We start from the raw sequence: 15,138 nt of genomic DNA on the forward strand, positions 1-15,138 counted from the left end.
TATATCTAGTGGTGATCGCAACCCAACCGCGGCTTGATGAGAGTCGTGTTGTGAGCATGCTGCAGTGAGGTCAATCTGCCATTGGAGGGGGGTGAGAGGCAAGGCAATTATCTTTTTACCATATGTGTGTGCACATGCGCGCGCGTGAAACATTAGTTCCAAATACAATCGCCAGTTTTTTCTTTTCTCATCACGTCTCGGAAATGACTAGGATCGATGCCATTGGTGTGAGTGCGCAGTAAGTATGTATGTTATGTTGGCTGATAACCCAATTTCCATGACTGAAAATATACAGCAGAATCTCTCCATCAACTCATCCTGTGCGATAACATAACCGAAGATGAGAATCCCTGTCGTGGTTCAGGCTTTGCTGTTTTCGACAGCGTACGGCCCTGTGGAACTGGGGCCTGACGTGACAAGGAGAGAGCAACAATCCAGGAAGTCTCCCTGCGGCTTCACAACCACCAAGTCCAGTCCCTCGCTTTACAACCGCCAACCCTGCCCCTGTTCATCATCATTTATATATATTTATATATCTTTCTAATTCTTCAAACCTGTGCACAGCATGTACTGTGCCTGTACACCATATATTTCACAAGACAACCTGAGGTCAAAGGTTAAAAGCGATGACTTCCTGTATCTTGTTCAAAGGTTAGAATGACTTGCAAACGTTTCCACAAACTGCCAATTACCACTCTGCAACACCTTCCACACAATAAAAAAAGTGATTTATAATGTCAGATCAATCACCAAAAGGAAATGTAATTGACCCCAGCCCTGTTGATGTGATTCTACAGGTTGCACTGTGTGACGAATAGAAAGCTTTACTGTTTTATAGAGTATCTTTGGAGGCTCCTGATCTTTTTGTTCCTCACTAACCAGCTGGGCTCGGCTTGGGGCCGTGCTCTTTAGCGAACTGAGCTGCGGTTTGAATGAGGGGGAGGGAGGGGGATGGAGTGGGAGTATCATTCCCCCGAGCAGGAACACGTGTGTGTGTGTGTGTGTGCCCCATCTGCTTCATGTGTATCACATAATATGAACTTTGAAAATGAACAAATCCTCTTTTGTATGTGGGTGCACTCTGCAACACATTGTTCTACTGTATGAGGTGTGTGTGTGTGTTTGACTCCGAGTTTAACAGAAGTGTTTACATCATGACAGGGAGGTCCACATTCTACAGGTTCTGACCGGGGAGGTAGTAGAACTTTCGAATGTGAGCCTCACACTATTGTTTTGGAGTAGGAATATGGAAATTTATCTACAGCAGTAACACAATCCTGCCCCAAGGGTTGCACAGACTACAGACCATTCAGACTCCAGTGGAATGGTGTGGGAGTAAATGTTAGATGTGCCATCGCAGCCCCGATCTGAAAGCATGCCTGTGTCTGGAGCCCACTGTTGTACACACATTTATTAATCACGCCAGAGCCATCTCAAAGAGCCATTGTTATTAGCCATCATGTGCCCCAGGATGCTAACGGGACATGGCACCCTCTCATAAGTCAGTCAGTGTTATAAATGGCTTTTCCGTACGACTTTGAATGCCTGCCCTGCCCAATCCCTTGAATGCCAGACTTGCAGTATCTCTGGGTTGTGAGGAAAAAAAACACAAAAAAACAAATTGAAACTGTGAAAATACCCACGTGTCAAACATATATTGCTTCGGGGAGTCTTTCCCTCTCAAAATGCTTGTTTTAGCAACTGAAGATGTAGTAAAACATAAAAAAAGAAACTTCTCGTGAACAAGGCTATGAGGGGGAGGGGGGGTGAGTAGAAGGGTGTGTGTGTGTGTGTGTGTGGGGGGGGTTACCAAGATCTAAGATCGCACTTTATGGATGGGTCTTCAGCTGTGACCTCAGACGAAGTTGTGGTGTGGCACCCTGCTCCAAGCTGAGGACACCGTGTGAATATTGTGTCCTCAAACTGTGCTTCAGAATGTCTGTGGGTTTGTTGTTCTCCCACTGTCCAAACATGCTGTCCTTCCCACAGTAATATGAGATGTAGCTAACTGTAAATATCATCAGTGCGCCTGTTGTCTTCAGTAGCAACAACTGGCTGCAAAGTTTTACCTGCAATGTTTTGCATGACCATGTCAGTTGAAACTGTAATAATAAACTCAAAATGACAAATGTGTTAATCATGAAGTGTCTTCTCAACACACTTAACCCTTGTGTTATCTTCGGGTCATTGTGACCCATCAGTCATTGTGACCCACCTTCGTATTGCGACAGATTTACCGCATACAAAGACAAAGTGAAGCATTTTCTTTTAACAGCTAGGCTGTCTCAGACCCCCCACATTGCAAAGGTTAAAAGAAAATTATTTTAATTTGTTTTTGTATTGGGTAAAATTGGGTAAACACAACGATGGTTCGTTATGAACCTTTGGGTCATGTGACCCGAAGGCAGCACGAGGGTTAAAGACTGACTCCCTGTGTTTAGACTTCACAAAACAAAAAACAGCATTGTCTATATAAAGTATATTTATTGAAATAGTTTTTTCAGAATTTTTCTGAACTTATCCTTCATTAACAACTTAGGGGTGTTTGTTTTTTTCTAGAACGTGAATTGACTCCAAACAAAACATGAAAATACTGACATGTCTCAAGCTCATACAATGAGGCCTATAACTGAACTAGTACACTAAATTCACCAACCAATCTTAAACTTACCCCCCCTCCCCCCTCGTTCATTTTATTTGTTACACATCGGTTGAAGGCGGTATGTGACCATCACTGAATTGCGGCAGTCCACTCGTGGCCTGAAGTCTTGGCAAAATAAAGAAGGCAGTTCCTCCTGACATTTCCATGGGATATTAGGGAATTTCACACTCAAGTGAGTGTGTCGTCAGTAACAGTGGAAGTCTGCAGCTGAGTGAATTCCAGAGGGGGGTAGGGTGTGGAATTATAGCTTTCCAGGCCCCGTCTCCTCCCCTCCCTCCAGTACAGTTGATCAAAACTCCTGAATTAGCATGGTTAGCTACTTTCTTTACCTCCCCCTACAAGGCGAGCAAACTAAAGTTAAGTACCGACGCTCAAAACGACCCAGTCCACACGCCTTGAGGAACTTCGCTTGTTATCTGGACAGGGGGGGGTTGGTTGGGAGGAGGAGTCAGAAGCGAGGCTAAGTGTGGCGGGGCTGTGTCGTCAGCAGAGACAGCCTCCTCCTAGACGAGGCTAGTATGAGGCTGACTAGGGCCCAGTCCTGCAAGGGGATTGAGGAGGGATTAGTGCAGCTGATGATGGGACGGAAGCAGGGGCAGGACTATGGCGTGGTGGCCCTAACCAACATGTCCTCCTGTCTTTGTGGATTCTAGAAGCCAGACTTCATTTGGCTCCTTTTCCCCCCCAGAAATGTTTCCAAACCACAGCTCTGCAGGGTTTGCTCTGAGGGAAGAAGACCACAAGTCCCCTTCATTCCGTGTCTTTTTTGGACTTGTTTCAAAACTCCAGCCATCTTAAGTTTCTCCCATTCCTTTCAACCCCTGAACAGCAGGCACCTGGAAGAGAGCATGCAAAATATTCAGTGACGATTCAGGCCTTTAGTTTAATCTGGACCCAATGGAACACTATGACATGTACCGACACGGAAAGAGTTGCAATAACAATCCAGTCTCCCCCGAGGACAATTTTGGTGCTCCAGGCCTTGGCACCCCATTATCACCTGAGCCGTTCATCCTATGGTAACCAGTTCATAAACCCTCCCCAGCAGAAAGACACCAGTGTCCCTCTCTTTGCGCCTGGTGCCGGCTTGCTGACGGCCTGGCCTGGCTCCCTGGCAGTGAAGGCTGTTTGTCAGGGTCAGTGGTGACAGGCTAGACCCAGGGAGCTCAGTGCCTTCACGGACGCTTATATACAATGTTCCCCCTGTTTGGTTCCGTGGCCTGGGGCTTGTGACTCACTGCCAGGGCCAGTTACACATGAGAGGAGACGATCACTGCCAGGGCGCAAACAACAAGCTCTCTATTAGCCACAGATCAGACTCTCATTATGAGTAAAACATTTGTTTTGTTTAGAGACTGGTTTTAGACTAGAGGTGTCGCTAATGAACATAAGAGATAATTATCCCAGATCAGTTAATAGTTTGAAGGAAATCTGTAGTCACTCTTTCCTGTCAGAATCTCTCTCCAGACCATAACTGTACCTGGTCCTGGTTTGGTGGGGATGGTTCTAAAAGTTATTAAGCAGTACCACTGTGTTCCATAGACACGGGCAATATTTGTTTGTTATCCAACTTCCGTGAAGTAGCTGGATACAAATCAGGGGCGTTTTCCTCTGATCTATAACCACAAAGATCAATCGGGAGATATGATGTGTGCATGTGAGAGAAGAAACCACATAATCCATGTGAAAGTGAACTTCTGACCCCTCACTGGGATATCTAGATAGTGAGTAAAACACACAGGTAGGCTGTTCATTAAACAAAGCAACAATGGCTAATAGTGAGGGGGTGACAATAATTTTGAATAGTAAAAGTAGATGCAAAACTGAGTTTTCAGGCGAGGAAGAAGGTGTGTTCTAATATACCTTCTTCCTCGCGCCACTTTTGATTATAAACATAGTTGTACATTTGAAGACGTATAAAGGCAGGTGAAGAGAAACCACAAACGGCCACACAGTTACCTCCATACCTTGATACTTATCTTCTTCATGTTATTGTTATGTTTTATCCACATTGTTTTTCGGATAACCCAACTGACGCATCACTTCACTACAGTAGGCCTCAACTTGGTTGATTTGCTCGACGTTTAATCGTTCTCTCCAGGCGAAAATCGCCTCTTTTGCATCCCTTGAAGATATAAGAAACGGTTTATCCGAAGAGTAACCCTGTCCGTGGGTCATGTTCAAAACAAATTTCTCAATTGCAGGAAATGTTGATAGATTTGAGAAACGGTACATGCGCTGCATTTCTTCCATAGGATGCAGAACCAAGTCCTCGTAGCGGATTCGGACATAATTTCGTTTCACCCAGGCGGGTGCATTCATTACCAACATCATATCATTGAGCCAGTTATCGCAAATCAACTCCATAGCGCTCGCTACATAACTCTCTGCACGGTTCACTCTGTTGTTAGGCACGAGAAGACGTTTGTATTTGTCCGTCTGCTTCTTGCTTCTCAGCACCTGTATGCTTTCCTTAACCAAAGCCTGTTTTGATTTGAGACGAGAGTTGTGCACAGCTCGTGGGTCTCTGAAAAGCTGAATGATCTGAAGATTTAGTGTTGGGTCTTTCATCAATGGGATGAGTACACCGAGGTCTAAAATGCGCACACCTTTTATGACCATAACAGGGTACTTCTTGCACTCCCTTTCTAATTCTTTAATGTCTCGTTTTTGGCACTTTCCGCAAAGATCCTCGTGCACCAGTCCGATTTCATGTCTCTTGTGTGCGTTACACATAGGTTCAGAACATATAACCTTATTCATTTTCCATCCAAATATGAATGATGTGGTAATGTTTTGGGTTCCCGCGTACAACTTTAGGACGGAGAAATCGCAACGGAAAAGAGAGTTCATCATATCCCTCACTGCTCCTTGAAGACTGCCTGCGTCCCCTGGGTAAAGAGCTTGCCAAATATGCCACATAGGTTCATACAAGTAAAACACATCAGGGTGTTGGTTGAACAGTTCCCCCAAGAAAGAAGACCCCGTCCTCCATGTAGCATGCAGGTAAATGTGTCTTCTTGACTGGTTTCTAATGACAACATCTTCTACCGTATCGGTGGTGTTGCTTAATTTATCCCCGTTAGTCCATAACGCCATCGTATTCTCCAAATCAGGACACCTGGGCTGTTGTTGTCCATGTTTAACGTGTGGCGATTTACTCCCGTAATCTAACACGTATGGGATTAAGAGAAGTAATCCTGAATATCCTAATATTAAAATCAAGTATTTCTTCTGTAGTCTCCTCTTCATTTCCCCGCTTCTGTCTGCTTGTGTCTTCACAAGGGATTAGGCGGCGCTCTCTGAGCGCTGTGGTCAATTGTAGAAAAGTTTTGAAGATAAAAACCCAGTAGCCACGCCTCCTGACTGAAAACACGTCAAAATAAAAGTGTCATGACATGCATGAGATTTCTAATGTAAGGCAATATTTAGGGATACTTAACAATTAAGATCATGCAATAGACATGCAGTATTTGACTTTAAAAGGTAGTCCCGGCCGATTCCCGGCCGTGTCAATTGACGTTGTGTCCTTGGGCAAGGCACTTCACCCTAGTTGCTTCGGGGGGAATGTCCCTGTACTTACTGTAAATCGCTCTGTATAAGAGCGTCTGCTAAATGACTAAATGTAAATTATATCCTCAGAAGTTGCAACTGATCGATTTAGGTCACTACGGGATCGGTTGTAGCCCTACAAGGTTTTTTTTTAGCTCTTAATACATTGGTTTTAAAAGCGTGAAAGCGTGGTTTTGAAACTGCGTGCTTAAGTTGGAGTTTTCTTCAGTTAATCTATCAGACCATGCGGCTTTATCAGGCAGCTGCATACGGGCCAACCCAAAATTAAAACGTGTGTACCCAACGATTGCCAGTGTATCATTGCGTGTGTCCAGTCAAAGCAAAGAGGGGCGGGAACGTGTATTTGCGTCAGGACCAGTCAGTTACGATATAGACAGTTTATAAACACAGCATTTTGAGTCTTGTCAAGGAATTGTATAAACCCGAATTCAACTTTCCCTTGCAAAGCAGCTAGCCAGCCTACTTTAGCTGTACTAATACATCTAATAAGCACAATAAAAACGTAACGTATCATCATAGCATGATAGCTAGCTGCTTACTAGTAGCTAGCCATCCAGCCAACGTTAGCTGCTGCAGCAATGGATCATTGGACCCAATTTGAGAAAGATACAGAGAAGGAAACAAGGAATTTGATTACTTGCATCAGTGGGATTCAAGATGAAGAGGACCAGAACTTTCAAATGGCCTTGAAATTTGCTTGGTCAAATTTCAGGTAACGTTTTCTGCGTGTAAAGTGAGATTAGGCTAGCTATTCAACCAGCTAGCTATAGCTAGCTCTGTTTGAAATACTTCTATGTGAAAAATTATCTACAAGCTAACTGTTTTACTGTCTATTGAATGTGTGTCCGTATTGTCAGGTTTCACCGCTACCTAGATGTTGACAGTCACAAAGTTCAACGTAGCATCAGTGGGTAAGTTCAACTCGGCTTCAGACAATTTGATTTGTCATTTAGACAAAATCCACCTGCATCAGCGTAGATTGAACAATACCTGTCCTGCGTAGCGTTATATTTACTGTATTCCCGTGACATCCCATTTCTGTTTCAAAGGATCTATGAGAAGCTTATGGTTCACTCCGACACAAGCAAAGCAGAGAGCTGGAGAACCCTCACTGAGGATTTCCTGAATTCACCCCTACCCAACACAGATGAAACTAATGTACGCTCAAGACTTACCTACCCATCCCATATCAGAATCCCCTTGTATAATACTTGTTTAATCGTCTGTCATATTATCTGTATTCTGTAGACTGACGCACATCACAGTGTGCTATCTCTGCTGCTGCTTCTGTCGAACTCCCCGTTAAAATCAAACTACAGTGAAAGGCCCAGGGTGAAGGAGGCAGGTGAGAGCACTGTATCCTTCCAAACTGTCCATCTACTGTCCAGTCGGAGAGCCCCGCCCCAAACCTTTTTGTGTTTTCACAGAAAAACAAGATGATTTCGATTGGGCAAAATATTTGATGGAAGGGGTGGATATTGACAGAGGACCATTCCCAGACACCCCTGTGAGTATATTGTGTATAGTACTGTCATTCCACAAAGTTTGTGCCATGGGTCACGGCAATACTGAAACAATCAACTATCGCAGTTGTCGTAGTAGGGCAAATGCGACGCATGAACCGGTGTATCTGGATTAACGGCCGTTTTCTAATCAAATCAAATGTATTTGTATGGCCCATTTCGCAAGCAATGTCACACAGGGATTCACATACGCCTGTAGAACTGCACCTAAACCAGCCTAAGCCCTCAAGGAAGACATGTTTAGCATGAAGGCTGACTGAATGGAAATTTCTGGGCTGAAAACCTCTCCTGGCCTTCCCTGAAACAGGAGTGGTCCGAAGAGGAGAGCGAGGAAGAGGCCAGTCAACAGCCCCTCAGCAGAGACGATTCTGGAATCCAGGTGGATAGAACCCCACAGGAAGACCAGGAGAATTCCACCAAGACCGTTCCAGTGTCTTGGACAGGTGCAGGCGACGGGCACAATGGCCGTTAAGCTTGAATTGTCTTTAAACGTCCATGTTTTGGTTGCCCTTTTCCACAGAAGAACTGAAACTGCACGTTCCTATGATATTGAATTTCCTTTCGTCTTTAAAGAAGCGAACTGAATTTCATTTGAATTTGTTCTAGTGAGTTCCTCATTGTGCTGTTGGGTTTGCAGTGGGCGAGCCCGACGCCAGAGCCTGGTTGGAGCAGCACGTTGTGACTCCATACTGGGCGGGACACGCCCATCGCTTCCCCCACAGCCTGCATCTCCACTCCAACCTGCTCAACGTTTGGTAAGACGACAACAGCTGACAGGTCATGCCACGCGCCTCAGGTTACATGCCGAGTCATCGCCGTAACTTGTTTTGGAAATGGACAAGAGATTCAAGCGCTCGTTGTGCTAATGGTTCGTTTTTTTTCTTGTCATTGCAGGGACCAGCACTTGTATAACACTGAGCCTTTGTATCTGCCTGAAGAGAAAGCCTTTGTCACGGAGACCCAAGTGATTCGGGAGACGTTGTGGTAAGATATGGCAATGTGCCCTGACAGTGGAGCTCTGAAAGGATATCTGCTCTCTGCATAGACCTTCTCCTGCCTTATCATAAACAGTCAGTTGGTCTTCAGACAAGCAGTTTTTTCTTGAGAGGCCGAGGTTAAATGTCTTCCTTGTTTGAGTCTTCTTAGTTTATTTAACATATGCCTGGGGTTGTGAGGGAAATGTACATCTCGCTAATGGGCTCTGGAAATTCACAAGCGCTCTCGTTTCCGGTGTTCTTTTGCCTGTAATTGTGAAAAAAAACAATGTTGCCTTGGCTTTGTTTTCAGGCTTCTCTCTGGGGTAAAGAAACACTTCATATTCCAGCATCAAGACGGGATAGTGACTGTGAGGAACGATGTAGTGGTCACTCACCTGACCAGTGTAAGTTGACACCTGGAACCAGAGGGGTACCTTTCATTACACACCTCCCCTCCCACGTTTTATTAAGAAAATTATATTTAACGGCCGTATCTTCAGGTATTAAAAAAAATCTGTCCCACCCACATATGAAAACAAAGCTATGCCCTTGCCTGGAGCACAACATCTGCTCTGTACATTCAGTGTCCATGAATTTCCTTTGGAATTCAAAAACAAAATTGAATTCAGTTGGCTCAATCTCTAAAGCCAGTCACAGATGCATAATAGCCCCCCTCTGGCCTGTGTTGCAGAACTGCCTGCGCTCGGTGCTGGAGCATGTAGCTGTGTACGGCCAGGCTGTGTTCAGGCTGCAGAGGTTCATCGATGAGGTGACGGGCCACACCTGCGAGCCCGGGCCTCCAGGCTCCTCCCACTCCTCCAGGAAAGGGTCGGATCCGCCTTTCCGGACCTACCAGGCCTTCGTCTGGGCCCTCTACAAGTACTTTGCCAGCTTCAAGGAGGAACTCACTACCATTGAGAAAGACCTCATTGGCAAAGGCAGGTGTCATGCTACTGCTGATTATTCTAGAGGGGTTTGTCTGAGCTGTTGTGGGAAGCAGCTCTGATTGGTCGGGTTCTGGTCCTGTGTTGAGGTTTTCTTGAGCTGCTTGTGGGTAAGAGACTCTACCTGCTTCCCCAGACGAGACGGTGACCCTGTCAGCAGTGTTGGAGAGACTCAGCCCTCATCTGGCCCAGATCAAAGTGCTGCACAGAGTCTTCTGTACGGGCGTGGCGGAGGTCCCGCCGGCGACCCCCAACGTGGTGCGGGCGTCCCACCTGCTCAACACCTTGTACAAGGCCATCCTGGAGTACGACAGTGTGGGAGAGGCCTCGGAACAGGCGGTCAGTTTCATCCATCTTTCTGTGCCTTTCTTCCTTCCTTCCTTCCTTCCTTCCCTACTTACTTCCCTACTTACTTCCCTCCTTCTTTCCTTCCTTCCCTACTTCCTTCCTTCCTTCCTTCCTCACTGTGACTACACTGTGTGAGGTGTGTGCTGATGTGGTGCTCTCTGATTGGTCCTGCTGTTCCAGGTGGCCCTGCTGTTCTCCTTATGGACGGAGACAGTGAGACCCTACCTGGAGATAGTGGACGAGTGGATCGTCCACGGCCACCTGTTTGACCCTGCCAAAGAGTTCATCATCCAAAGGTAAAGGGCTTGTCGAAAAAACCCTCACTCGAGCGACGTCCAACCCAACATAGCCTCACCTCGGTGGGATTACGCAGCTCGCAAAATAGAAACCAAGACAGAGATCACCTTTCATTTGTTACCACGCAGCAGACACATTGAAAAAGCCTTTTTTGGGGGGGAAATGGAAAACTGAAAATGCCCCTAGACGGTCTTCTGCTAACCCTGTGTCACCTAGACGGTCTTCTGCTAACCCTGTGTCACCTAGACGGTCTTCTGCTAACCCTGTGTCACCTAGACGGTCTTCTGCTAACCCTGTGTCACCTAGACGGTCTTCTGCTAACCCTGTGTCACCTAGACGGTCTTCTGCTAACCCTGTGTCACCTAGACGGTCTTCTGCTAACCCTGTGTCACCTAGACGGTCTTCTGCTAACCCTGTGTCACCTAGACGGTCTTCTGCTAACCCTGTGTCACCTAGACGGTCTTCTGCTAACCCTGTGTCACCTAGACGGTCTTCTGCTAACCCTGTGTCACCTAGACGGTCTTCTGCTAACCCTGTGTCACCACCTGACCCCCCACCCCCCTCCTCACCCCCTCTCCCCCTTCCTCCCTCGCGTCTCCACCCAGGAACAAGGACGTGCCCGTCAACCACCGGGACTTCTGGTACGCCACCTACACCTTGTACAGCGTGTCGGAGGCGGTCGAGAGCGAGGAGCGTCTGAGCGACGCGGCCAGCGGGAGCTCGGGGGGGGCGGCGGGGGAGCAGGGGGGCGCCGGCGGCCGACAGCTGACCATGGTGTCCTTCCTCAAACCCGTCCTCAAGCAGATCATCATGGCCGGCAAGTCCATGCAGCTGCTGAAGAACCTGGACTGCAAGGAGGCGGAGCGTCCGGAAGGCTTCTCCAGAGGTCGGTTGGTGTTAATGTGTGGCAGAGAAGGGCGTGTTTGATTCGGCTGTTCAGTCAGGTGGAGTCAGGGGAGTCAGGTGGCTGAGCGGTGAGGGAATCGGGCTAGTAATCCGAAGGTTGCCAGTTCGATTCCCGGTCATGCCAACTGACGTTGTGTCCTTGGGCAAGGCACTTCACCTTACTTGCCTCGGGGGAATGTCCCTGTACTTACTGTAAGTCGCTCTGGATAAGAGCGTCTGCTAAATGACTAAATGTAAATGTAAATGTAACTGACAGAACTGGTGAGTCATAACAGAGACGCACGTTAGGGCAGTGTGAAACAGACTCTTCTCTGCTCTACGGGAGGTGTGAAAGAGAGAGAGAGAGACTCTGGCTTTAGAGTGTACATGTCTAGCGAACCTGTCACGGCTGTGTTCCTAGCTGCTCTCTTGCATTTCAGACGCGGAGAGGAAGAGCTTGTACGCTCTGTTCCTGGAGTCCGTGCAGTCCCGCCTCCGACGCCGGGAGAACACGCCCACGGATACGGTCACCGAGCAACAGGCCACAAAGAGGAGCCTCATCAAGATGCAGTCCATCGTGGCCCAGCACATGCAGATGGACGATGTTCATGACCCCCTGCTGGCCATCAACTTTGCCAGGTTAGCAGCAGCGCAGCAGCCGTCACACTGGGGGGGGGAACTGTCATCTGGATGAAAGGCTTTTGCAAAAGCACCTCTCCACGCTCTCAATGAGAGAGAAACACAATCACGCCTGATGACCTCACTGCGTCCTAATGGATTTGACCGTATTTGCAGCCGGAGAAGAGGTGTCGTTTCAGGAGGCATGAAGTGTGTTTTGTATTTGTTTGCGTGTTCAGATTTACTGTTTTCGAAAAGTATTCAAAAAAAGTATATTCCATTTATAATGAAACCTGCGCTCCTGGCCAGATATTCCAACCCTGTTCTGTTTGTCATGTGACCCCTCTCTTCTCTCCCCCCCCACCCCACAAGGCTGTACCTGGAGCAGAGCGACTTCCACGAGAGGTTCTGCGGAGGCGAGGTCATAGTGGACCGCTCCTCGGAGTCCATGACCTGCCAAACGTTCGAGCTGACCCTGCGCTCCTGCCTCTACCCCCACATCGACAAGAGGTACATCGAGTGCTGCGGGAACCTCATGAGAACCCTGAAGAAAGACTACAGGTGAGCGTCTCGTCCTGCCCGCCGTCCAATCACATCTCTCCTCTACTACCCTGGAGAATGTCCACTGCACCTTTCAGGACTAGACGGTCTGAAGACTTTTCACTGAAGGCTAGTATTCCTCCCCCCAGACTGCTGGAGTACCTGCAGGCCATGAGGGACTACTTTCTCCTGGAGGCTGGAGACACCATGTACGACTTCTACACCGCCATCTTTGACAAGGTGCAGGAGAAGGAGAACTGGCAGCAGCCGTCGTTCCTCAACGTGCAGCTGCAGGAGGCGGTGGGACAGCGCCGGCCAGAGGACAGCAGCAGGTACTGCACTTCAGAACGCAGCGCCTCCTGGCTGTGTTTCTCTGAAGGGTTTCTGGGTTCTCCATACAGTTTGTTTTGCACCGCAGGGTGTACATTTCACTCTTGTTTTTACAGATTATCGATTTTTCTGGAAACTATTGATCCTGCCAGGAAAAAGCAGCCTGTGCATAATCTGGACGCCCTGACTCTTAGTTATAAGGCAAGTAAGCGGCAATTGCAATCCTGTCTAGTTTACATTTTTGTTAGACATGGACAGGAATAAAAAGTGTTTTTTTCTTACACAGAAGAAACAGTCAAATATCCTTTCTGTGTTCCTCAGGTCCCCTGGCCTGTGGACATAGTGATCAGCTCAGAATGCCAGAAGATCTACAACCAAGTGTTTCTGCTCCTGCTTCAAATCAAGTGGGCCAAGTACAGCCTGGACACGCTTCGGTTTAGTGGTATGCAGAATCTCTTGTATGCACAAACCCCTCTTTCACCCCCAGGCGTTTTTTGTATATAGGACTGTTGGAGAATGTATTTTTGTGTCCCCCCCCCCCTCCCCTAGATTTGACAGTAGCCACTAAGAGAGCGGAAGGAAGCGTGCCACAGGAAGTGAAGGCCAAGGAGCCAATCAACCAACAGATCCACAGGATGTTCCTTTTGAGGGTCAAACTGATGCATTTTGTCAACAGTCTACACAACTACATCATGACCAGGGTGAGTTGACATATATTGTTTATTGGTAAATGACTTGAGATGAATGGACAAATATAAAAAATGTCATACATGTACAAATAAATCTACAGCACAATAAAATGTGCTAAAAGTGAACACACGATATATGGATTTTCTTGCTAGATTCTGCACAGCACCGGGCTGGAGTTTCAACACCAGGTACAGGAAGCCAAAGATCTGGACCAACTGATTAAGATCCACTACAGATACCTCTCCACCATTCATGACCGCTGTCTGCTGAGGGAGAAGGTAGGCAGTCTGCACGGGGTCTGCTAGCGGCAAGTCTAAACTGTGGCTAGTCTAAACTGTGGCTAGTCTAAACTGTGGCTCGTCTAAACTGTGGCTAGTCTAAACTGTGGCTAGTCTAAACTGTGGCTCGTCTAAACTGTGGCTAGTCTAAACTTTGGCTAGTCTAAACTGTGGCTAGTCTAAACTGTGGCTAGTCTAAAGTGTGGCTCGTCTAAACTATTGTCTGCCTTTCATGTCTTACAAAATTAAAACTAGACATGAACATATTCCAGCGCTGTCAAAACAAGCCGACTGTATAATCCGTTTTACATTTCTAAATATGTAAGCAGTCAAATGGAGGCAATGCAAATGGACGCTGTTTCCTTCCTGCTTCTGAAAGCATGTGGTCGTGTCTTCTCAGGTCAGCTTTGTGAAGGAGGCCATCATGAAGGTTCTCAATCTGGTCCTCATCTTCTCCGACCGCTGGCATGCCGGGTTCGGCGCTTGGGAGTGAGTCTCTCTTTAACATCTCTGTATTGAAGATAAACAGTGGGAAATCTCCTTATCATCCAAATGAATTGTGTGTGTGTGTGTCTGTGTGTTTGTTGGTCCATGTTGACGTCCATCAAAGTAACCTTTGCTATTGTGCTCATCTGTAATTCCAGGATTGAGTCCATCGATAAGATGGAGTCTGATTTCAAGAACTGCCACATGTTCCTTGTGACAATACTGAACAAGGCGGTGTGTCGTGGCTCTTTTCCCCATTGTGAGTCGAGCAGCAGCTGAAATTAGTCCCCTTAGGAGCTTTCATGAATGCGTATTCTTTGGAATCTGAAACATAAGAGGTTCCCATTTGTTTTGTAATCGATGTCAATGGATCAATTTAAAGATGACACAGCTGACCCTCTTTCCCCCTCACAGTGGAGTCCCTGGCCCTGTCGCTAATGGCTGGCTTTGAGCAGTGCTGAGGAAAGAATATCATCCAGCTGCCCTACCCCTGCACAAACCACACCCCAGGTCTCAGCTGTGTACTCTGGGCCACGGAGGTTGTGACTGTCCCTGTTGTTCCAAGATAACTCATGTCATAGCACACGAGGCGGGCGATGATGTCACAGTCGATGATGTCACAGTCTGTACTGAGGAGAAAACGTACTGTACTGCAAGAGAAGGGACTGGAATCGAGGAGGTTCTGATTCAGACTGAAAGTTTACTGTACAGTGCCTGAAATCATGATTGATCCAGGTGGACACACAGAAGATGATACAAGGTTTTAGAACTTTTAAGTGTCAAATGATTTCCAGGTGTGACAAGTTTGTAGATATATTTTTCAAGTTGGTCCTAAAGCTGTTATGTCGGATGTGATCCATATGTGAAAATTTATGCACAATAAATCATACACATCACCCATGTTTTGTGTACTGCTTGTATATAATCTTACCCCTTATTAACAATACAGAACTATTTTGTTTCCAGTTAAGTTACTATTTAGTCATA

At 46.9% G+C, this 15,138-nt stretch overlaps 2 protein-coding genes and 1 long non-coding RNA gene across 4 annotated transcripts; 2 read left to right on the top strand and 1 right to left on the bottom strand.

Moving 5' to 3' along the window:
- The first annotated feature begins 9 nt into the window (after positions 1 to 9).
- Positions 10 to 2,133, top strand: LOC134010888 (uncharacterized). Its single transcript, XR_009928354.1, has 2 exons — positions 10 to 1,778; positions 1,815 to 2,133. It is a non-coding gene; the product is annotated as an uncharacterized LOC134010888 (long non-coding RNA).
- A 331-nt stretch (positions 2,134 to 2,464) lies between these two features.
- chst7 (carbohydrate (N-acetylglucosamine 6-O) sulfotransferase 7) lies at positions 2,465 to 5,972 on the bottom strand. 2 transcript variants are annotated; one of them, XM_062450191.1, is made up of 2 exons: positions 4,630 to 5,972; positions 2,465 to 3,498 (listed from the first exon to the last, which is right to left on the bottom strand). In XM_062450191.1, the coding sequence occupies exon 1, from the start codon at positions 5,912 to 5,914 to the stop codon at positions 4,658 to 4,660; it is 1,257 nt and encodes a 418-aa protein (XP_062306175.1). In that variant the 5' UTR covers positions 5,915 to 5,972; the 3' UTR covers positions 2,465 to 3,498; positions 4,630 to 4,657. The 2 variants fall into 2 exon arrangements, with proteins under 2 accessions (XP_062306175.1, XP_062306176.1); XM_062450192.1 differs by having other exon boundaries at positions 4,622 to 5,972.
- A 569-nt stretch (positions 5,973 to 6,541) lies between these two features.
- On the top strand, positions 6,542 to 15,076 carry tubgcp5 (tubulin gamma complex component 5). The gene is made up of 23 exons (XM_062450914.1): positions 6,542 to 6,947; positions 7,093 to 7,146; positions 7,285 to 7,393; positions 7,484 to 7,580; positions 7,663 to 7,742; positions 8,066 to 8,201; positions 8,396 to 8,513; positions 8,653 to 8,742; positions 9,046 to 9,139; positions 9,427 to 9,673; positions 9,816 to 10,018; positions 10,208 to 10,323; positions 10,930 to 11,210; positions 11,650 to 11,848; positions 12,200 to 12,388; positions 12,517 to 12,699; positions 12,814 to 12,898; positions 13,019 to 13,139; positions 13,247 to 13,398; positions 13,540 to 13,665; positions 14,066 to 14,154; positions 14,310 to 14,410; positions 14,566 to 15,076. The coding sequence occupies exons 1-23, from the start codon at positions 6,814 to 6,816 to the stop codon at positions 14,610 to 14,612; spliced, it is 3,051 nt and encodes a 1,016-aa protein (XP_062306898.1). The 5' UTR covers positions 6,542 to 6,813; the 3' UTR covers positions 14,613 to 15,076.
- The last annotated feature ends 62 nt before the right edge of the window (positions 15,077 to 15,138 follow it).

This window comes from Osmerus eperlanus, chromosome 24, assembly GCF_963692335.1.
Source record: "Osmerus eperlanus chromosome 24, fOsmEpe2.1, whole genome shotgun sequence".
Lineage (NCBI taxonomy): Eukaryota > Metazoa > Chordata > Actinopteri > Osmeriformes > Osmeridae > Osmerus > Osmerus eperlanus.

Coding starts and splice junctions, on each gene's coding strand:
- tubgcp5 (XM_062450914.1), top strand. CDS start 6,814: ATGGATCATTGGACCCAATTTGAGAAAGATACAGAGAAGGAAACAAGG. Junction 11,211..11,649: donor TCCGGAAGGCTTCTCCAGAG/GTCGGTTGGTGT, acceptor CTTGCATTTCAG/ACGCGGAGAGGAAGAGCTTG. Junction 12,899..13,018: donor CCCTGACTCTTAGTTATAAG/GCAAGTAAGCGG, acceptor TGTGTTCCTCAG/GTCCCCTGGCCTGTGGACAT.
- chst7 (XM_062450191.1), bottom strand. CDS start 5,914: ATGAAGAGGAGACTACAGAAGAAATACTTGATTTTAATATTAGGATAT.